General features: G+C 31.3%; 1 protein-coding gene across 1 annotated transcript; it reads right to left on the reverse strand.

The window, feature by feature from the left end:
* Positions 1 to 88: 88 nt before the first annotated feature.
* On the reverse strand, positions 89 to 21,033 carry LOC128176194 (uncharacterized). Its single transcript, XM_052842338.1, has 17 exons — positions 20,970 to 21,033; positions 20,472 to 20,538; positions 20,245 to 20,367; positions 19,757 to 19,870; positions 19,461 to 19,538; positions 19,192 to 19,313; positions 17,978 to 18,064; positions 17,794 to 17,886; positions 17,446 to 17,559; positions 13,565 to 13,772; positions 13,225 to 13,386; positions 13,061 to 13,146; positions 11,355 to 11,431; positions 10,311 to 10,408; positions 9,933 to 10,233; positions 6,898 to 8,831; positions 89 to 195 (listed from the first exon to the last, which is right to left on the reverse strand). Exons 1-16 carry the CDS (start codon positions 20,997 to 20,999, stop codon positions 8,738 to 8,740), a joined length of 1,854 nt encoding a protein of 617 aa, XP_052698298.1. The 5' UTR covers positions 21,000 to 21,033; the 3' UTR covers positions 89 to 195; positions 6,898 to 8,737.
* Positions 21,034 to 24,751: the final 3,718 nt, after the last annotated feature.

Below are 24,751 nucleotides of genomic sequence, written 5' to 3' on the forward strand. Positions count from 1 at the left end.
ATATATTTTCAAACAATCGCCTTGTGGAGCATGACAAATTAGAAACACTGAAATCAAAATTTCTTGGAAAAATTGAAGAAGTGCTCACCAAGCATAAGATTCCTCCACAGCTGATTATTAATTTCTATTAAAGCTATTACCCGTCAGCCGATGGACAATGGCCAATAAATGGTGCGACAAAACAAACATCGTTGGCTTGGAAGACAAACGTGAAATCACATGTAAGAAATAATTGCACATTAAAAATCAAATAATAAACTTTTTTTTTACTACAAAGGCATTCTTTAAAATACCCCTTTCAAATGCCGATTTATTCTATGTTTAAGAACGTACATCTCCCGGAAGATTTAATATCAAGTAACAATTTTCACCAAGTCGTAAACATTTCTATGGTCAAATTTTTAATAATCAGACGTCAAAGTTCAATGAATTAAATATACCAAAATAATATAAAATATACAAAATAAATAAAAAATTACAAACTTAAATAATTTATAAAAATCATTTATGAATTTTAAATATTTTTGTAAGATTTTTGTTTTTGTAAGTTGTATAAATTGATATGAAACAAAAATATGTGCCTATGATGTCTGTTTGCCTGTTTGTATGATTAAGCATTTTTTTTTCACAATATTATACTTTAGAAGGTTAAAATGCACTTTTATATGTATATTTTTAAACAACCATGCATTAATTTGAAATACTTACAATAGAAATGAAAACTAACATGAAGAAGAACAATTAAATTATAAAAAATTACTTGTATATATAGTAAGTTTTAGTTGTCACTTTAAAATAATCGACATTGTTTTTAAAAAGTAAAGGTCGAAAGTGTAAGGTAAATTGTTGCCACCATCTCAAAATGGACGTCAATTTATTGTCAAAAGTAAATATCACACCTTTGTTAGACTTGTTGGTTTAAAAATTCGACCATCGATCATGCCCAGAGATCACTTAGATTTTCTAATTAAATTATTTCTAAAAGCGGCGTTAATATATCCGAACATTCGCATTGTGTATGTCAATATGTATAACAATTGATACATGTATTTGAGTGCTTTTTATGCTATTAGCGCAGATAATAATTGGCAAAAATTGAAAACGTAAAAATTAAATTCTACATATTTAGCTTTATGACTCGGATTCGCAAAAAATAAACGATGTACATGCAAAGACTTTCAGATTTACGATAAATCAATTATATTATATATACGAGGGTTGTTAGAAAAATTCGCGGACAAGTTCGATTATCAGCGGACTATTTGCATGCTACCATCAAAACTTTTTATATTGAATCTTGACGTATTTTCTAACAAATATGTAAAGATTTTTATTTATTTTAAATGCGCCTTAAAATATATACAGATTAATTATTTTGATAAGATATGCTTCAAGGAGCATGTCAGTTTTTAATTGTTTTATATGCTGTACGCATTTACCCTTATTATGAAAATGTACAGTTTAAGCGTATAAAAATAAACAATATTTCATATGAGATCACAATAAGTTATGAAGGTCATTTTGTTAAAGTTTCAATTAAATTGAATAATTTCTGACCGTTTTATCGCCAAATATGGACGACAAGCGCTCGAAAAATGAGTCAAAAACGTTAACGTAAATGGACACCTTGGAGCACCGGGGCGTCATTAAATTCTGTGAGCACGCAGAAAAATCTCAGATGGAGACCAAAAGGTTCTTAGATTTTTATAGGACAAAAAATTACAATTGGAACCACAATTGGAATTGAAGGTTTGAAAATGGAAATACCGATATCTTGACCTCTTGCAGCACCCCGACCCCCCCCCCCCCCCTTTCATACAGCCCGGATCTTGCACCTATGAATTTCGCTTTATATGCTTATTGGAAGTCGAAACTGCGTGGACAGAGCTTTTCGGACCTAAATGATCTCCGATATGACAAAAAAGACATTATACAAAAATTTGACAAATAATGGTGGGATATGCGTTTTATAAATGGGTTAATGGCATGAAAAGTGTGTGAACTAAAAGATGTTTACTTTGAAAACGAGTGACAGATTTAATTTGCCTTTCAGTTGTTTGACGTCCCCAGACGTCGTGGTAATATGAAATGGTGCTCCGTAAATCCAATTGATGCAAAATAAAATTGTTGTATCTTTTGAAAACAACTACAAATTCAGATGATTTTTTGCATACTTATTTTCATATGATAGTAATTTAATAAAACATACGTCATCCTATATAGTACACAGTAATTTTGCCGTTAATCACTTTGTCCGCGAACTTTTTTAACAACCCTCGTAAATACACCAAGAACAGTGTAGAACTTTTCATATACATCAGGCCCAGGGACCACACCGCCAACCAGATCACCTGATAACTCTAATCAAAGCAGCTAACTATTATCAAAGTTGCTATATAAAATAAAAAACAAATACCTAAGCCAGTGTTGTTTCAGTGGATAACATGTCATCTATTAAGAATCAGGAGGCTTTCATACGCAACTAGAAGTACTGTGAGCAAGCTAAAAAAATAATACCCCCTGCTAAGAAAATATATCAAGAAGCCCATGGGTCACATCGGTCACCAAAGCAAGAATGGATATGGTAAACTGATAATGAGCGATTTTTTTTCACAAATTAGATTGTATTACGTAAATTACACATTGCTGAATGTAAAAAATCAAAGTATTTTGGTGCGATTTATTGAGAATGGAACAAAAGAATACTGGGAGAATTGTAAGTTTAATCAATAATTCGCTAAAAGGTACTGTAAACCAACTTTTATTCGCGTGCGAGAAATTTTCGCGAGGTTCGCAAGAGCCTCGTCGTCGCGAACCAGTCTTCACCGTATGGTTGTTATAACAAAATACGGGTCTGGATAAGGCTTGGTCACGAACATTAGTCGTCGCGAACCAGATTATTGGATGTAAATCGCAAAATAAAGTCGCCGCAAATAAATGTTGGTTTACAGTATGTAAATTTCCTTTTAGGCTTTCCTCAGTCGTTTATATGATATAAAAATCTGACTAAAACAACATCACCCCGTATATATTGAACTTCAAATTTGACAGATATCGATAGTATATGCAATGCTTAAATTGAAACGTGCTGCTAGAATCCAGTGTTGTGTGTGTTTTGATGCAACATACCGTTTTCCATGCTAACTGATTAAAATTTCGGAAGATTTTTTGAAGAACCGAATGAATAACTACTTAATTAAGGAGAATATAAAATTCTAGCAGTAGTTTTGATAAAACTGAGATGTTTTGCCTTCATTTGATATGTTTATTGTTTTCTGAAAACCGCAGGGTAGTGTTATTTATTCTCATTTTTATGTTAACGAATATACGTAAGCTATTTATAGCTTACATGTGATAATTCACCAATGTCGCAGTGATGTACTACCAGATTTTATTGCATTTACATTTATTTGAAAGGGATAATTATACTAATTTTTTTTAGTTAAACAGGTATGTAATCTCGCGGTTTTGAATATAACAATTAGAATAAGACGCTAAATTCGCCATATCCTTCCTTAACACCCCCGCTCGGAGTCAAAATACAAAATATCTGATCAATGTAGTATGATACATATAGATTCTGTATAAATAAAAATTCATTTTCACCTTGGATATTCTTATGTTTATAATCAAGTCCCTTTTCTAACAGGATCATTTTATAGTCATAGCACATGTCGAGCATCGCAATTTTCAACAAGATCCTGTTGTATATATATTGGATTTAAACTTACATTAAACTCCTAACCCCTAGTAAGGCCCAAGAAACGTTAAAGGACCAAAGTCTAAACTATTTTCAAGAATCATCAATTTTTCAAAATGCTTGCAAACATGTACAAGTAAAACCATATTTTATAACATATCAGTCTTTGTAAATTAAAATGTTTTCCATTGTAAAATTTGATCCCCAATGTGGCCTCACCGTACGTCTTCCTTAAAATATTGAATTAAACGAATAGAATTTATGCCACCTTAAGTTGCTTTTACTAAAGCTACAATTTTTGGCAAATGGTTTTATGAAGAAGATTTAAAAGATTTTTCGATATATATTTGTATGTAACCTCCCCCCCCCCCCCCACAGTCGTGTCCCCATCTTACCCCCGGAGATTTTGATTTGAATAAACTTGAATCTACCCAGTCCCTACCTGAGAATACTTCCACACAAGTTTCAGCTTTCTTGGCCAATCAGAGTTTTGAGAAGAAGATTTTTAAATATTTTTTTCTAGGTATTCTGGTGTAAAGATAACTACTGTACCGATCAGACTCAACCTAACATCACAGGAAACCCCAACCAAAACCCGTGTTTACTTTTAGGTTTTTTTTTTGGGGGGGGGGGGGATTTACTACGGGTTTACTTTTTGAAAATTTGTGTCCAGTTGAGGTTTACATTGGGACCACTCGGGGTTTACTTTAGGTTTGCTTTTTGGAACCTCTTAAAACATTGAAATGTGATGTAGACCCGTCTTTTATCTAAGTATCTAACTGCTGTTATTCCTACACCTTGTATGTTCCAAATATACATGTAGCGTCTGCCTAAGCGATCTACTTCTGATCGGGGAAAACTCTCTCGGTTTACTTTGGATTTACCCTGGGTTAACTTGAGTTTACTCTGGGTTCGCTCTAGTAAACCCAAAGTAAACCCTAAGGTAACCCCGGAAGTCAACTCAACGTTTAGTTGGAGTTTACTTTTTGTAAGGTTGGTTTAGATCGGTACAGTATTTTAAAATACAATCCCCATTGTGGCCAAAATCTATCCCCGGGGGTCATAATTTTGAATCAACATAAACTGTGTTTAACATAAGTTTAAGCTTTCCTGGGTGATTAGTTTCTAAGAAGAAGATTTTTCTTGAAGATTTAGTCTATATATTACTATGTAAAAATTCGACCTCCATTGTAGCCCTATCCCGTCCTCGGGGGTCATGATTTTCACAACTTTGAATTCACACTAGCTGTGGATGTTTCCATATAACACGCTCTCTGCCATATTTGGTTGAAATTGGTCAAGTGGTTCTTGAGAAGATGTTGAAAATGTGATATACAGACGGACCGACGGACCACAGACAAAATGTGATAAGAAAAGCTCACTTAAGTTTTCAGTTCAGGTGAGCTAATAACTCAAGTATTTATTTTGGAAAGTAAAGGATGGTTTTTTTTTTATAGTGACATTGAACTTGCACAAATTTTAGCTTCTTAGCTTCTTATTATTTTCCATTACAAGATTTGGCTTAGAAAGGAATTGTCCATTTTTTAAAATAAGGACAATGAACGTACACAACTGAACCTTACAACATCCTCAGGTCATAAGCAATTTTTATGTGAAGTAGGAATTTCCAATTTTTCTCCATAAGAAAGGCATAAAGCAAACACTAATTAAGAACTCTTTCTTCTTTTAATGACCTTAAACTTGCCCCAAATATCTTGGCTCAAAATCATAACACACTAGCAGGTATTAAGCAATCTATGTGTGCGGAAAGAACTTCCAACATTTTTCCATAACAGAGGTATAGACAGAACTCGAATTTGTACTTTTCCTTCAAGTGACCTTAAACTTGCTCAAATGATCTTGGGACAAAATCCGAGACACACCTTCATGTCATAAGCAATCTTTGTGTGTATTATAAGAAAGATATCGACCGGACACGATTCCTTTACTAATTCAATGTGAAATTGATTGTTTCTTTCTGCGAAGTGCACAAATAAATTAATAAAACCAAAATGAGTACTCTTGTTTAACTGTGAGAAGAAGTTTATGATGTCTGGTACCATGTAATCAGCTGCAATAAGCAGATCGAGACCGAATATGACATTTTGCCCTTGCTACTTTCACTTTCGGATTCCACTGTTTGTTACAATTGAGATTAAATTTAATAAAGTGCGTAAAATGTGTTGCATTTATGTCAAGTTTCATAAAAGGGGGGGGGGGGGGTGACATCGACGCCTTTGTAGTACAGTCGATGTGTTTTTCCGAGCTCTGCCGGAAAGGTCCGAGAAGTTGTGATTGTGTTTGTTAATATATTTGGGGATCTTGATCACGATTTTTATTGACTTCTATATTGAGAAAAATATATCTGCTTTATTTTATATTTTTAATCTACATGTATCAATATATTTATTTGAAAGAGATTATTACACTTAAAATCTATTATTCAAAATCTAATAAACAATATTATGCCTTGTTTCCTCACACCCCCTCTTATTTAGGTCAACTTATCAAAAGTTTACACATAGAGAGCTACTAGCTATTTGCCTCATTTGATTGCCTTCTATATAGAATTTTATGTTTCAACATTGTTTTCCCGCCCGAAATACTTCTGGCAGACACTGTAAAAAGTATTATATTTAGCATGTACGATTTTTTTTTAGCAGAAACAATGGTTAAAGCATTACACCTAACATATAATATGGTTGAATTTCTCTCTTCTATAGTATGTCCTTGTTAAGGATATTTTTTATATCAAAGGCTATTTGGTTCTTTAGAGGAAGATTTTTAACCACCTTACCCTTCTTTACTTGTCCCAATTATCTCCCCTATAAAGGGAACTTAGTTTTTCATTTGAACAAACTTAAAAGCTCTTCAATCAAGGATGCTTTTTTGTACAGTTTAGTTTAAATTTGCCCAATGTTTATTGCACAGAATATAAAAACGTGAAACAATCACGACAACGACAAGAACGGTTCCGACAAAAAACGACCAAATTTTGATTAGAAAGGCCTTAGTGTCTGGTGATTTAACAAATTTATCTTAATTAGAACGTTGGGTATTTTCACTGTTATTTTCATTAAAACATTGTGTACATGTACATTTAACAAATATTTTAACAAAAGCTTGTGGCATTTCTCTATTCAATTTAATTGTAAGCATAATCATTATAAATGTCTAAAACAAACAAAATTACTTACTGTGAATATTCGACAGCTATATAATTAAACACAATGTAAAATGCATTTTCACTTTCAAACCAATAAATTCATTTAATGAAAAAAACCCAGAAATTAGTTATAACTATATGGATACACACAAGCTAAGTTCCTTGTTCTTATAATACAGAGTTTCCTTTCTATTTTACAATATTTTGTATTCAAATTTTAAATAAGGAAACAATGGATAAATCTGTAAGCTAGGAAAAAACGGAAATGATAGAGCTGAATATATATACTTCATTTTAGAAAAGATTTACAAATAAAAATGAATGTCCGTGTCTGCATTATATCATCTGTAGTCATTTAATTGTTCATAGAAATTATTGACATCCACAATACATTGTATGTTTTCTCTATTTAGAGCGAAGTTTGATTGTTATTCATACATGCAGGACAATACAGAAATCAGCACAATCCGCACATGACTTAGCTGTCGGCATAAGAAAAATGTTCTCATAGAACTTAACAAAAAACTGTTTTAGATGCATGGATGTCATCTTTGGACTATTCCTTACTCTCCGTAGATTATATCTTGATCGGACCAAACTAAAGCTAGATTGGCAGCATGCACTTCACAGACATGTACGAACTGACCTGACTTCCAAGTAGACTGTAGTTATTATGGCAACCTTAAAACATAAATGGTTCATTCTCTCTTTGTAACATTTAAATTGCTAGTGCCCTCAGATTCTAGCCAACTTGTATGTTCGCATTTTGCATTGCATTGTTTCGGTTTCATTTAGTCCTGTACCACATGACGTGGATAGCATACAAGCGTTTTGTTCTTGCAAGAATGTCCCACTACATGTTTTAAAATAAATCAGATGCATGCCATAACACCCTCTCATACTTTTTCGGCAGAGCTAAGATGTTTTGTCAGAATTACCCGAGGTTTTGCATTTGTTGACTTAAAACAACAACATGATAATTAAATTATTAACATACACGTTTTATATGCAGAAATAATGTTTTAATTTGGTATGGTCCTTTGCAAAAATTTTGTAAAATTTAATTGCATGTATTTGCCTTGCCTTATATAAACATGTAGAGAACCTAATATGTTTGGGCATTCTCAATATTTTTTTTTTCAATTTAATTTTGCTTAAATCATACTTCTTGTTTTACTTTCTTGTGAAATATTTTCATGCCTTCAAATAATTTCGACACAATGAAAATAAAAACAAAAATATGTCAATGATATCGAAAAACCTTTTATTAAGGTAAATTGTGCTGGCTTCCTAATTATTTAAAAGATAATTTTGTTTAAAATAATAACAATTATTTACACATGTTTATTTTAAAAACAATTATGTAGATTTAAAGGTATATAAACAAATAAAATGCTTTCATTTAGTGATTCATTAGGTTATAAAGGAATCGCAGAAAAAAAAACATAATCCGCTTTCGCGGGTTATGTATTACTAGTATTTGTTGTATGTTTTAACTAAACACCAAAGATACAACTGCATATGTTTGTTATGGTTCGGTTTTTTGAACATTTTCCGTTCCAGATTTGTTTCCTTATTTTTGTATGTTTTCGCCCGAGTTAAAGTCCTTTTGTTGAAACTTTAATTTATAAATCAACATCTAAGGAATATATACCTTTTTAAAATTTGAAGAAAAGAAAATTGTGTGCTGATGCAACATTTTCGCTAAACTGTTCATAAATTAAAAAAAAGAAATCGACTCGTTTCCATCTTTCTTTCTCGCTGCATCTCAATTTGCAAATTGGATTTGTCATCTAATCATATAATCAAAAAAGTTTTTTAAAATTTATAAATTTAGATGTCATTAATCAACAAATAATATGTTTTCTGTTCTATGAATCTAGCTCATTTCTCACTAATTTCACTTCGAACATCTCCCTTATCTTCAGGTTAATCTGTACTAGTTTTGCCATTACCACTCTGTAACTAAAACAGTTTCAAAAATTACGAACATGATTTCAATTCATTGTAGTCATTGTTACAAAAAATGAAATTGCAACATATTTACGATATTGATAAAAAAGTATTTTAAAGATGGCCTTCATAAAATTTTTAACTGTCTGTTTTATTGTTTACATTACTGAATTTAGAAAATGAGGAAACACTAAGTAAATGGTGTAATAAATGACGTCATTTCCATTTTTAAACATTTTACCATATTATTCTAAAATATGAGCTTTTTCCTTACAATAGCAGTTAGTTTTAGTTTCATATGCCAAAAATGTACGTGTACTTAGTATGGACAATATATTGTTGTTCGATATAAAAAATAGTTGTAAAAAACTTATTAACATTTAAGGATATCTTCCTTACAATTACATTTGCCCAATTAGTAGTAACCAAAATATATCTAGACATATTACAATGATTATATTACGTTTCAAAAATTAATAGTTATTAAAGTGTGAACCTGATTAGAAACAAAGAAAACAAGGAGTTTAAAATCAATTTCCATTTCCTGTGTAAATAATTAATAATGATATATAATTAATAATTATATATAATTAATCCATTCTGAACTTAAACTTAATTTTAGGATTTAAAGCTTCACAGTTAAAAATAAAGAAAAAATAAACTTATCCGAAAATTACCAAAATTGAAAAAGATTTACTGACGGATAGACGAAAATGCACCACGAACGACAATAATCTCCTATGGTTTCACCAGAAGGGAGGATGTAACTCCTTTATGTTCCTTCAACATCACAATTTAATTTTGGAAGAGGTCAAATTAATTTTAGAAACATTTTTTCTTTTGAAAACGGAATTATTAATCTTTAATCTCGAATATGCTCAGCATAATCGTCTTTCTTTGATGGTTGACAGAAAGTTTTTGAATTGACAATTTTTTTAGTTGTGATACTTCCATTTTGTCATTTGATTGTTCAAGCATCATTAAATAGTATGTTATTTTCATTTTCTTATCACGTGTATTTCTTTTATAGGTTTCGATAAAGGATAATTTCTTCTCCAGTGTCTTTCTTAAAGCCAATTTACCGCAAAAGAGAAAATCAGCGTTTTAACTTACTGTTCCTCCTTGATCGTGACGATAACAGTTGACTTTGGGTCACGGCTGTAATATTTGTCAACTCGGTTATTCATTTCTCTCGGAAATGGATTCCAATTTCCTTTGTCATCTTTCCAAAACCACTGATTCATTGATCTTGAAAAACTCTGTCCATCTGTCTCTATGTCAGCGGGTAAATTGTCATTTTTGAAGTATTTTCCTTTTCTAATATGCAACACAGGCTTTGTTTCTTGGTTAGCGAACGTCAACTTTTTCACTGATTCTACATCACCATATTCTGCAAACCCCTCGTCATCAACATCTGTGAAAAAAAGTTAATTATGCGTCTTCATATATCAGCTTCATCTAGCTAAGTTGTTTTGTTAACATTCTTAATACCTTTGGTAGCTCCGAATTCATTTTCACCAGGGCAATGTAAAGCAGCTCTACGCATTTGATCTTTTAGAAACTTGATGGTCTTGGGCGATAAAGGATCACTGCAAAGATGAAATATGAAATATACTGTTTATATTTTCTTAAAATGATTCAAGCGTGTTTGATGTGAGGTCGTTTTTTAATATATATATATATATATATATATATATATATATATATATATATATATATATATATATATATAAAACTTAAATAAATGAAAACACAAAGATCGAGTAAAACATAAGCGCTTTCATTTTCTTCAGATGTTTTACAATGCTGATATAGAGTATTGTAAAACATCTGAAGAAAATGAAAGCGCTTATGTTTTACTCGATCTTTGTGTTTTCATTTATTTAAGTTTTATATATATTTCACCGACCACTGAGGTTTTTCTTGGATTTATATATATATATATATATATATATATATATATATATATATATATATATATATATATATATATATATATTCTGATTATTATTGCTTTAGTTAATCAATAAATCTAAAGAATGAATTACTTTTTGATGGTTCAAATCAGAAATTGTCACAAAATGTCATAAAACCAAAATAACGGGTAGAGGTCACTCCTTTTGTAGTATCTCCCTTGAATGCCAAGAAAGTGGGCATTGGAATTTTTTAGAGTTATAAAGCAGATGTTAAGGTTGATATATGATTTTTTTTTATTAAATTTCATTGAGAATTTTTAATGTGCCATCACCTTTTGTTTAAATCTAGAATCAAACACTACAATATTGGAAGTGCTGATTTTAGCAATATTTTGATGAAATTATGATATTGCTATTCAAAAAAAAAAAAATAAAAATTAGAAGACATCTTAATGTTAAAGTATTGAAAAAGCAGAAAAATTCATTGGCAAATAATTTTACACTGCAACGCCGTGTTCCCCCTTAAAGATAAAAGTAACGATAAAAATAACATTCAAGTTGAATTGATAGAAAAAGGAACAGAAAGGTGACTGCGACTATATCAAAGATTCAACATTACCAAAGCTGAACCTCAAATCTTCCCTGATGTCCAAATCTGTAGAGGTGTCGATTAGTTAAAGTGTTTTGCCAACGTACCTAGGGTATCAGTGAAAATGGTGGTCAAATAATTACGTATTATTGATAACTGCAATCTGTTTTAAAAACGAATATCAATCAGATTCATTTTTATTTGTTTTATCCGACTACTGCCGGTATATTATGTTAATATTCGCTGTATAAAAGGAATATTTTCCCAATGATTTAGAAAAGGAAAAAGTAGGTATAAAGAAAACACAATAAAAATGTTTGTGTTCAGATTCAAATCTTTACCCCCCTTCCCCGTTTTAAAACATTTTTATTATACGAAATTTTTTGTCATTTTATAGACGAATTGATACATTTTTCTTTTTTTAAAAAGTATCTCAATTTTACGCAATGAAAGTATTTGAAGTTAGTAATTTAAATCTATTTTCTCAATTCTAAATTTATTATGCATTTTAATATCCTTAAAATATTAGAAACAATAAAGTGCAGCTTTGAATTAGCAAGATTGTCAGTTTTGAATGAACACATATGTATTAGAATATTTTGGTTATTGAATTCGTCCCTGTACCCCAAAAAATAAAAATAAATAAATAAATACAAAAATAAATAGACAAATAAATGAGTAAATTAATTGCGGGAAAAATTGATCTTTATGGTGTCATATTTGCATTTGGATGAAAATGAAACGTAAGAAACACATTCACATGTAAACTAGTTAATGAACATGAACGTTTTAATATAATGTTTATTTTAAGGGACCGAATAAGTAAGTTCCTTATTTTATTTAGTTCCTTGAAAACCATCTGCAAACATCAAGCAATGATATATTTTCTAAAATTGTGTTGCAAACGTGCTGTAACCGATAAGACATGTTTTGCAGGAATATTGAAGGTTGAACTCTATTTATTTTACAACGATTGATAAACAAGTTCTACAACTTTTATAAATATCTTTTGTTGGCACAGATAACTATCTTTCGTTGACACGGATAAATATCTTTCGTTGGCACGGATGTTAACGCAGGGGGTCATTGATGTGGGAGGAAGCCGTAATGCTAGAAGAAAAACCCACGTGTCAAAGCGGGCGACCACCATACCCTTTCACATACAACCATTGTCGATCTCGGGTTGCAGCTGTGATAAGCGAGTGTATTGTCCACCACGCTACTTGGACACCAAAGAAATATGCAAGAATATTAATCTCTACTTTTAAAACTAGTCGATATCAAAAAAGCGAAACAATCCCTAACTTCGATTAATTGCTATAGTAAACGATTTATCGCACAATTATTCTTATTTTAGCCATACAAAAAACCCCCGAAAACAAAAGCAAAGACAACAAAAAAAGAAAACCCTAAAAAATTTCTTCCAATTTTGCCAATCTATGAAGCTTACCTCATATAGGTCAAAACAGATTTGCTTAAGAAAATCTTCAGCACAATTTATGTTTCACACTACATGTAATGTCTTCTCAATAATATTTTTGTGGTGTTTTTTTTTTTGTTTTGTTTGAATGTTGCGAATTTTGCATGAATATTTTGTAACATGAAGCGATATACAAAATAAATTGCTTAAAACCTGTAAACTTAGCATCTCCATTAATTATTGAAATTCCATCTTCAACTGAAAAAAGTTTGTCTTTTTCTCATGTTTTGCAAAAGCCTTACTAATCAATACATACAAGGACTCCTCCACTGTCTCTGACTGAAATCACTGATCCGACATTTCCAACACCTCCATCTTGATCATGCCAACTCCAATCAGGACCTGAATGAAAATACAGTATGATAAAGTAAAAATACTTTTTTAATTTAAACACAGATATGTATCAACGTTCATTCATGCCTCTTGTCACCAGACAGCCAGTCGCAATTAACTGGTTTTCCAATAGTCTTGGTTCATCGCACACCTTTACGTCATATTTGTCTTTTTCGGTTCGATTGGATCCGTATCTATATTGGTGAATTGTTGACGAATCCATGTCCCATTCTACTTTTAACCAACCGCCTTTAAAACTCAAAAAAAAAAAAATGAAATAAATTCTTTTTTTTTTATAAATACTGCACGAATATATATAGATTCTTATAACATACTAGTATTATAAAATGTAATGGCTGTATGTCACGGAATCACAACTCATTATAAACTTAAACGATTGTTAAGTATATTAGATTTTTCAATTTGCCTTTTTTAGAATGTCCCACGACTGTACCAGGACCAAATCTATCTTGGTTCCCCCATTGCCAGTCACGCCCACGTCTGACCCTGGAACCTAGAGGAGGCATATTGGGATCCCGTTCGTTAAAGAGATCTTCTTCATCCTCAATTTCTTCCAATATACCTTCCATTGAACAATACAAAGGCTTTCTGGAGCATATTTCAAAGATATCATCCTAAAAAAATAAAACTAGTTTTCACTTATCATAACTACATTCATTTACACATATTCCACATTTTTGGCAGCTTTCCCTTGCATCTACTTAATAATATCAACCAAATGAACTCAAGCTTCATTTCATAAATGCCCCAATATAACATGTACATTATGCTATTATTCGACGTTTAAATGCATTGTGACGTCGCGTATATATTAAATGTTTCGTTCACGCCATGACGCGCAAATTTTAATGCTGAAATGTATAGTAGAAGAATATAGTCCGTGGTCGTTTATTGTGAAACTACTTTTATGAAAAACAATATACATTAGAGTATTGCTAGATATAAATCAAAGTACTGAAGTATTGAAAGCCGGGCTCTTTTGGCGTGTCTTTATGCATATTGTGTAGTAAAGACTGAAAATCTCTCTCTCTTTCTCTCTCTCTCTCTCATGCTTTTAATGTCGGCAAAGCGTCAGAGAGCGACCAAATTTTTTAAGCGAAAAAACAAAAAAATATGTCTGTCTAGTAGAAATTAAAAAGTTCAATAGTTGCTGCCTTGAATTTTGCAACAAGCATTATAAATTAAATCCCCATTTCTTCATCACGCAGCAAAGTAGTTCATAGAAATTCATGCGCATTGTATGTCCAAAAGACAGTCTTGTTTTTAAAACAGGTTTTTATTAAAAAACTAAAGAAGATAGACAATTCTCTCGAAATTAAAAAAAAAGAAAAGAAACAAAATGCCAACACCTTTGACAAAACGTGGCTCTTTGTGTAACTATTTGGTATAGCGGAAGCTTTTACTCTGAAGCTGTTTGGTTTTTTGTTTACTTTTGAAGTTGTGCTATTCATAGTAACATTAGCGATATGCCTGCCTATAGCAAGGACTCTGCTTTCAGCGGAGCCCGACAAAAAACAAAAAAAACCAACGTCAATATATCAATAATTTCTTCCTTTTTAGCAGAAGGTGATAATCGACAAAGACAGACACTTAAAATGAAAGAAAACACCAAACAAGATGCCAGTGGGCTAAATCGCTCACTTAAACAACGGCTCTTGTTTTTGTAATGAAATTTACAAATATGAAACTCTTCTAAAATGTTATAAAAATTGCATATATTCGAAGATTTGACTATACATAAAAACAAAATATAAAAAGAAGTCTACGTTTAGGATATCATGCCCTAAAATCTTATATGCACCAATTGACTAATTTTATATTATCTTAAGCCTCAAAATATTAAATATAACAATTTTGGAAAATTAACTATTAAAGATAATAGAAAGTGAAAGAAGGTAACTGTGATCTTGATATGATCACATGATCGGCATGAAGATAAAAAAGCTTGTAAACATGGCATTATATTTTTTTGAGGAAACTAAAAAAAAAATTCCTTACATATTCAATGCAGAATACAAATCCCTTTTGAAGCTACAGTATTGGTCCTGGGGTCGTCGATTTGATTATTAAGATTTTACACTAACTGATGATTCTTGCATAGTTATACTCAGTTTGTCTCTCTGTTCCTCTGTTGAACTTTCAAACACTCAGTATTAAGAGATGGGGTAAGGTGGCTCACGGTTTTAACTATCTAAAATCTACACCATCTTATGATGCTTGTATAATAATCTCACAAATTGGAGTATTGTTGTCCTGGAGAAGAAGACTTTACTGAGTTTCCCTTTATATTTCTATGTTGAGTTTTGTATTCCTCTTTGAGCTTCAATATTGGTCTACGGGTCATGGTTTAAAAAAAATTAAATTGCCCTACATTTTCATAATTTAGAATTTCACTTCCATAAGAATGATCTCTGCCAAGTTTGGTAAAATTTGAACAAGTTGCTCTACAAAACATGTCTAAGATGTGAATAGTTTATAGATACATGTAGACGGATGGAGAAATGTACAGACGAAAAACAGATGATCAGTAAAGCTCGCTTAAACCTTCGGTTCAGATGAGGAAAAGAGTAAACATGTGGCAACAGTGACGCTATACTGCAATTCGATGACGTAACAAAGGGACAAATCTGTAAATAACATTTTTAGAAATAAAACATAACGAACATAAATGGATTTTTAATGCCTGAAAAGTGGGTGTATTTTAAAAAAACTAAGGGAATAAAAATAAGGAAACCCAAAATACATGTAAACTTTAAATTGCAGATAAGTAACTAAACTAAGTATTGCTTTTTGTGTCTTTTTTTATCGTTCTAGATGTTAAGTATTAATATGAAAATAAAATAAACTCGCAATCATTTTCACAGTTTTTATAACATTTCCTCCTTTTAGGGTAAAAAAGTTAATGTTGACAATTTTAATGAAGATGAAACTGTAACCTAAGTGTTAACACAAAAGTTATAAAAACGCTCAGCTAAAAAAAAATATTACTATTTTAAATATAAATCGAATTTTATCCGATTTATTAATGAGGTTAGCTATAAAGGTACTATTTAATACAGGAAGTTCGCTCATTTTGTGTGGTTTGTTGGAAAGTATCTCTGTTCATCAAGGATTATTCAACACGTTAAACTTATTTGTTAAAATTGTATCAACGTATATTTACATCAATACCCCGCGTATGATTGATTGTTACTATTTTTGAATGTTGTTAAGGCCGAATCTAAATATTCAGAAAACAACGAAGCCAAAAAGTTTAATGCTGCACCAGTCTCCGATTTCTCGAGTCAGTTGAGATTTTGCTCAAATTGTATTTATCAAAAAATATTCCCACAATTCTTAACCGAGTTGAATTTTTTTCTTAGCTGAGTCAAACATTTTTATTGTCGCAACAACAATTTTGTCAAGGGAGATAACTGCCCCTTGTTTAATTTTCAAAACAAAACTATTTATAAATCCTCCACAAAATATTGCATATACGTTGATTATTGAGTGAGATAGATCTTATATATGATCAATATAACAAATACTTTAACACTGTATTAATGATTTTTTGTCGTATTCACATTTGATATTTGACTCAAGTGTGTTATGGACGTAACTTAAGTTTTATCTCAAATTAAGTAAACAATATAACTAAGACTTTTATATCCCCGCTACGAAGGAGAAGGGGTACACTGTTTTACCCTTATGTGTCTGTCTGTTTGTCTGTCTGTCTATCCGTCTGTCTGTCTGTCCGTGACAAAAATTCTGTCCCATTTTTTCTCAGCAACTATTCATAGCAGATGCTTGATATTTTACAATGTAAAACACTATTTGTTTAGGCATACCTTATTGTGGGATATACTTCCTGTTAAATGACGCCTTTGTTTATTTTTAGCCTAAATTTTCGAACAAATTTTCGTCAAAGATTTCTCAGCAACTATTAATTGCAGATGCCTGATTTTAAAACACCCTGTTTGTTTAGGCATGCTATAGAGTGGGATATATTTTTGTACCAATCGAATGTCAAATCTTGATAAGGTCAAGATCTAGTAAATGAAAGATGCCTACAGGTTTATGAATTTCAAGACAAACAAAAAATATTTCCGGCCATAACATTTTCCCCCCATATCATGAAAATCCTAATTCGTGGGGGAGGGGGTGGGGGCTACTGAACCCTCTATTCTGCTATGTCTCTAATGGTTAGGTCTAACTTAGCAAAAAAAGTTGGGGGGGGGGGGGGGTTAAGATGAGAGTTTTGTGCAGAGAGAAAATAAATGAACTTGAAGAACATAAAAAAAATAAGACCTGGTCCATCTCCGTAAACTCACTCTCCGGAAAAGTGCACACAAGTGATGTCATGATTCTTTCTCTATCATTGCCATCATTCTTCATTGTAAATGATAACATTGAAACTGTCCTCTGTTCAATGGAATAAAAAATATTTTGGAAATTTTTAAATGGAGCATACACATAATATAGGACAAATTAAAAAAAATCAATTTATACAAATGAATGTCTTAATAATTGTGTTAATGATATTAATACAAACTAAACCGAAGGATCTTTAAAAGTGAAATCCAAACATGATTTTCACAAGTCGTACAAAAAAACTTCAACATAACATTATTTAAAAATAATATTTTGGTATGTTACCATATTTTTAGAATATCTAGCAAACTGTCTTGCTTGATCCGAATTGATGATTTTTCCCCCTCTTGACTGAGCGCTTAAAAATTCTAATGTTATCTGTAATAAAGAATGAAAAGTAAATTATTATGTCTTTCAGATATCCAGATAAGCAGTACAAGAGCAGGTATAATTGATTCAATTAATATACCAAGTCAGGGTTCTCTCCAACTGGGATACAAAATATTGGATGAAATCTCCCCAACGATCGGGTCACTTGAAGCAAAATATTGCTATTCTGTGTGAAAACAATATTATGTAAAAAAACGTTTTGATTGAAAGTGATGATTACAATTTGGAACAAACCTGATGCGACCTTAACTATTAAAGTAACAATGCCTAGAAATTTACTTCAAAGTCGATATTTAACGAAAAAAAGTGTTGACTCAGTGTTTTATCTGAAAGGTGAATGATAGTAAAAGTAAAAAACATGATGAAATACAGCATTATTTTTTACTTATTTAAAAGGCGTGATCGCGGTTCCTTCTTTTAATTTTACTTTTCAAATTCTAATATTTACAAGGGTTAAATATAGTATATACAATGGTCTGACAAAATGTTAGCATTTGTTTTCCATTTGTAAGAGATATACAGAGCTCAAATTTTTATGCCCTCCGAAGAAGAAGGGAAGGCATATTGGTTCGCTGCTGTCTGTCTATCGGCATGTCGGTCGGTCGGTTGAACATATTGAAATGAAATTTGATGTACAGCTTCATCATGATATTAATATCTAGGTCAAGTTTGATATTGTGTACGATCGAGCTATTTTTGACAGAGTTATGCCCCTTGGACGTTGAAAAAAATGGAATTATTTGCAGTTTCCGCTCATGTTCTTCGCAGAGGATGAACATATTAAAATGAAATTAATTATTTGCAGTTTCCGTTCATTTTTTTTATTAGAAGATACACATATTGAAATTAAATTTAGTTGACAGAGTTATCAAGATAATATCTACGCCACATTTTATTTTGGGTATGATCGAGCAATTTTATACAGAGTAATGCCCCTTGGACGTAAAAAAAATTCAAATTATTTGCAGTTTCCGTTTATTTTCTTTGCAGATGTTTTAATTATTTGCTGTTTCCATTCATTTTCTTCACACATGTTTCAAAAGGAGAGGACATAAGTGTTTTACAAACATCTTTTGTTTTTATCATATAAACCAGTCTCGTGCCATGTTTTTTTTCACATTTCAATTGCAGAATACAAAATTCGTTATTTATGCATGACATTTAGCGATTTTTTTAAAACAGCAAATTTAAAGCCACATTCCCCCCCCCCCAAAAAAAAACCAAAAAAAAAAAAACAACCCAAAACAACCCAAAACAAAATGCTAAAACCCGAATGTGAATCGAATACAGTACTTCATGAGTTTCCACTTCAGGTAAAATTTCGGAATCAATATCTGTTAAATCCGTTTGTTTTCCGTTCGAAATGAGAACTAGTCTTGGGCGAACGTGAAAATCTCCCATTATCCGTGAATAACCTGAAAGTATTATATATTTTTTGCAGAAACTCAAGTGGGAAAAAATGTTTAAGTTGATCGACAGAAATTTTTTAAAATAAAGCAAACTACAATATATAATGAATGTAAAGTAAACACAATTCTAAATATAACAAAAGTGTTGAAAACCTGTGATTTCGCCGAGTCCACCTTGCGAAATTAAAAAGGCCGTAGCTAAGGGGCATGGACCCCCAAGCTCAACTTCATCTGAAAACGTCAGTACATTTTCAGCATTAAAATAACTAGACATTTCAGTGATCATGATCTTAACAAACATTGACTTAAATTATTGTCCTCAATGTATTTTATATACCGATATGTTTCGATTAAAAGAAATCACACTTAAAAGAAAGTCTAATAGATATTTGTTTATAATTAATCAATTCATTTTATTACACAATAACTACTACATCAGACCAACATACCTAGACAAAGTTTGATTTCTTTGTACTGGTTAGAATAGTAGCGTAGAAACTTGGTTTGTCGCCCGAACACAATAACTGCCACATTCTCTTCAATGTCTGGATGTTTAGAGTATTCTAAACAAACAAACAAACAAACAATGATAACAATTACAGACATGTTGTCCTTGGATTAACAAACTTCTGTCTGTCATAATAATTCTGCAACTAGCAGTTTGTAACAAAGAAGTGTAAACATTTTTTTATAACTTCAAGTGAACGTTTTGACATGATTTAAAAACAAAACATAAAATGATCACGATCACGAGTTTTCGTTGTAATGATAGATACAGAATAAAAATATTACAATTTCAATTTTGTATTTATATGCAAGTGAAATGTGCATGAACGATCAATGATATTTTTTTTTTGTTTAAATAATAAATCATTTTATATGCTTGTTTTTCGAAGAACACTTTAATCATTACATTGATTCAAACAACATACATTACCATCAACAATAGCAATAAACGTTTCCTTCAATTGTGTAAAACCTTGTTCGCCAAGACTAGATGATGTATCCAAGATAAAGATATTGTAAGGACCTTTGCCATGCTGGTACTGCAGTTTTCTAACTTCAAAGGTATTGCAGTTTTTTTCAAATTAAGAAAAAAAATTGTGACAAATCTTACAAAATATAATTTCATGAATGATTTATAACGACCATGACATTACATACTATTTTGAGCATCATCTGCTGCTTGCTCCAACAAAACGTCACGGCAATTTTTATAACCTACTGCCATCTATATTCATAAAAAATGTTAAGAATTGAGAACATTTACATGTAACAGGATATTTATAAAAATGGTTTTAAAAATCGAAGAAGCTGTTTGGTTAACGGAAATTCCCACAACGCGGATAAGTTGGGATAGGACTGTACATATCCAATTTATTAAACTCAATCCAAATCGAATGGTGATTAAATAGATGTACATGTTATTTTCAGAAAATTTATCACAATTATTTAGGCATATTACGCACAAACAGAGGAATGAAGAGTGTCTGATATTAGTTTATTGTTTAAAGAACATAGATTAACATACTTCCTTCGAATAACAAATACCAACTACGGTTTAAAAGTTTTGAAAGACAGACAAACGGACATATTGGACAAAAACAATTTGTCCCCAATAATAGGGGCACCGACATAAAACTAAAATAAATGTTCACTTACAGTTTTCACATCATGTTGAAAGAATTGCATTTACTTTTCTATATTAATTTATATGTTTGTGAATTATATTTCCTTGTTCTTATATCAACATTTCCTGTTACAGAACTGTCACAAATTTACGAATGAATAATACAATATATGTCTGTAACGCGCTTTTTTATTCACTTAATTAAAATGTTTAAACTTTTATGATACACCTTTTAATGAGGACATACATGTAATCGTTTGAGCTGAATCGAAGGATCAATCAACATGACGTAACTATAAAACTTTGTAAAAATTGTATTTATGAAGCAAAGTTTTCTTAAATTCTGTTCTTGATTATAGAGATTTGAGTTATAAGAAAATTCATTGGCTGTAGAAAATAAAATTGTATAAATGTACGTTTGTTGTTTATAGATCGAGCGTAAATCGTCCAACCCAGTTTATACTTGCATTTAATAAAGCTATTGAATTAATTCTTACATAATATATTTAAGTAACATTTTCAGACAAAAGTTTAGAATCTGAATTTTAAGGAGAGTAGGCAGACAACATATTAGCAATAAGATTTCATATGATTTTTAAGCTTTAAGGTATACGTTTACTCAGAATGAAAAAAAAAATCCTATGATGATAATGAAAAACCATCTATTGTGTGTTAAATACCTATCATGGTAGTGTTCACTTTTAAAAAATTAGGTCAATGACCTACTTTTTGAGTTAATGGCCTTGATTATCTAAAAAAGAAAGAAAAAAAATCCCTATACATTTTACACTATGAATGAGATTTTCTTAATTGTGAAAATAATATAAATTACTAAACTCTTTTAAAAATGAAATACAGTTTATGAATGGCAGTGACACTAAACAGACCCAAAGCATTAAGTTTAATAGATATTCCAGTCCGAATTTCCTCTATCAGTTTTCAAATCCCTTTCCATTTTTGATTCAATCTAACAAAGAAGATGAATAATGATAATACTTAAACATTTATAGCATTAAACTAAGTATATTGTATTTACTCTGCAGGCTTTAAACTTATATGAGGTCAATGATCAAAATTTTGAGATATGGTTTCTTTATCGTTTTTAAGCATTTTAAAAATATTTTTAGTGTGTGCCATTCGATTATCTAAATGAAAAAGTGAGATATGACCAACAGAAAATATGCAAAATTATGCTGACTAACAAATAAAATCTTAACTTTGAATATTACAGTACTGCCAAAAATATTTTAGTGAAAAACAAAATCTTAAAATTTTAGTTCGAATTTCCTCTGTGTTGCTAAAAGTCCAAATTTTTTTTAGCGTAATTCCATAATATAGTAAACATATCGAATGGTATGTCAATAATAATTCATTTCATAAATACTTTTAGAGTTTAGAACAGATTTTACTCATGACATTGAAATTTTATAACAAATCCGAATTTAAGAACTCAAACCCTGAGTTGTAAACTGATTAGAAGAACAAAAAGGTAGAACATTGCATCCTTTTTTCTAACTTGTCCTCGATGGTAAAACCCTCATCCACCATAACTCCATCGCCTTCTTCCATGAGGTCTATAAGATTGGTGCGCTCAATTATCTGTCGGTCTGAATTTCTTCCACCAAAGCCCTCTATAACAATGGAAATTACACCAGAAGGAGTGATTCATGAAAGAAATTTTAAAGTACTATGATGCTTTTAATGTGAAAATGACTTATTCTGATTAACTAAACTGCTGGATCTTTGAATAGAAATTTCAGTACAATCAAGTATAACTCTCAAATTAGAAAAAAATATGTAAGACTTGAACGCATATTTCTCTAAATAACATCCCGAGATGGAAAGGGATTCACATTCTTTAGTTTCTTGTAGAGTAGGCAAACCCAGGTGGAAAAATATTGAGAGAATGCATCCACGGACACACCAAACCGCTCTGCCATGTCATAAACACACTCCAACCTAATGTAATATTTTTTCAAAAATCTATGACAGACATGTCAGAGTTATGATTCTTGTAAATGAATATCAATAATGATTGTTCATGATTAATTCAGATTCGTTCCCAGTAATTATGTGTCACCTTCAGTCTCACAATGGTTGCTAAGAATTGGTCAACTGGGTCAAGAGCCATGAATCGCCTAGATCTATTCCTCTCATCAGGGGTTAATAAACTACCACACCATTAACCATTTTCTCACATTTAGGTGCCAGGTAGCTGGAATTTCGATTGTTCATTAGGAACATACGATACTTATATGTAAAAGAGAAAATCATGTGCTATAAAATTATGAAATTCCAAATTTTTCTTATTTTCTCCAACGACAAAAAAAAATTAAGATTAAGGAAACATACTTAAACAGCCACAAAAAAAAAACCCAGCAAAGCTTGGAAGTCCTGTATAGAACATTGTCATGGTCATGGCATCATCATCTTTGATCTTTGAAACAGACCATTTGTTGTCTGCATCCGTCTTAGTTCCAACTTTAGTCTCATTTTCTCCTGTAAAAGAGGATCTGTGTCACACTGTACACCTGTAACTATTGATCAAAAATTCATTTAATATATATATTCTATGGTACATGTTGTACTTGTCAACGAGTTGTTCTACAGTATTATGGTCATGGTTCCTGGCATGGAGTCCGAGAATACGCATTAAATATTTTGAAATGCGAAAGAATGATCACTTATAAATTTAGATGAAGTGAAAAGGAAAGGCAACGCAGGTGGATGCTAAGTGGGGGAAAATGGCGGACAAATTCGTCCTTAGGTAAAGAATGTTTCACACTAAGTAACCATGAAGAAAGTTTTTATACAAAGTAAATTTACACCCTATATTTAATTCCAGGAAGATTCGGCATACCTTGATTAAAACACTAACGGTAACACTTGATAATGAAAACAGTTTCTTAAATATTTATACATTCTTCGATGTTTGACATTACATCATCCCATTATCTATATATATATATATATAGACATCGTTGTTCCCTGGTTAAAGAATTTCAAAGCACTTCAAAGTTACACGAATTTATAAGATATACTAGACCTTGATTTGTCACTTCGAAGGTATTTGTGCGCATGCGCGTAAAGCAGTCCTGCAGTTATCGTGAAGGAGTTTATAGAAATATAAGCATCGTTTAAGGTTATCTTTCTAAAACGTTAAAACAATTCAGCCAGCGGAATATTAAATTTAGAGCAAAAGTGAATACACAATCTATTAGAGTACAAGATAAACAGTTTCCAGAACAATAATAATATACGGTTGTACCTTTAATTTGCACCTTCATCTTTTAAGGCCGTAACGTGCGAGTACCCATTATTGCCGAGTACCCATTATTGCCGATTGTTATAAAAACAGCAAGATTTCCGCTATCTATTCGTAGTTTTCAGTTACAAACCAAAATAAATAAATATTAGAATTTTTAAGACACTATAAGAGTTCGGAATGAAGAAAATCTACTTCAAACAGTTTGGAACTCACCTTAACAAAGGTAAGCCTATGAAAACGTATATCAGCTGTATCCGTGCGATGACACATGCCACTGAATCTTTGACTTGTAATCCACTTTAATGACAGGGCATTTTTGTTTAGGTCCAAATTCGAAGAATATTTACCTCCGTGTTATGATATTTGACAAAAATACGCAAGATACAATTCCTACTAAACAATATTTAAGAAAGAAAACCGAGCGTCTGCTTGCTTGTAAGACGCCATTTTGTTTGCAACCTGAGGCGGATCAAAGATTTATCAACACGCACCTGCGGTGTAAATCAGAAGCGTTGCTATTAACTTTCACACACATTATTTCTTTTA

The sequence above is a fragment of the Crassostrea angulata genome, chromosome 3, assembly GCF_025612915.1.
Source record: "Crassostrea angulata isolate pt1a10 chromosome 3, ASM2561291v2, whole genome shotgun sequence".
Lineage (NCBI taxonomy): Eukaryota > Metazoa > Mollusca > Bivalvia > Ostreida > Ostreidae > Magallana > Magallana angulata.

Coding starts and splice junctions, on each gene's coding strand:
- LOC128176194 (XM_052842338.1), bottom strand. CDS start 20,999: ATGCAATTCTTTCAACATGATGTGAAAACT. Junction 18,065..19,191: donor CTGAAGTGGAAACTCATGAA/GTACTGTATTCG, acceptor GTTTTCACACAG/AATAGCAATATTTTGCTTCA. Junction 17,887..17,977: donor TTGGAGAGAACCCTGACTTG/GTATATTAATTG, acceptor TCTTTATTACAG/ATAACATTAGAATTTTTAAG.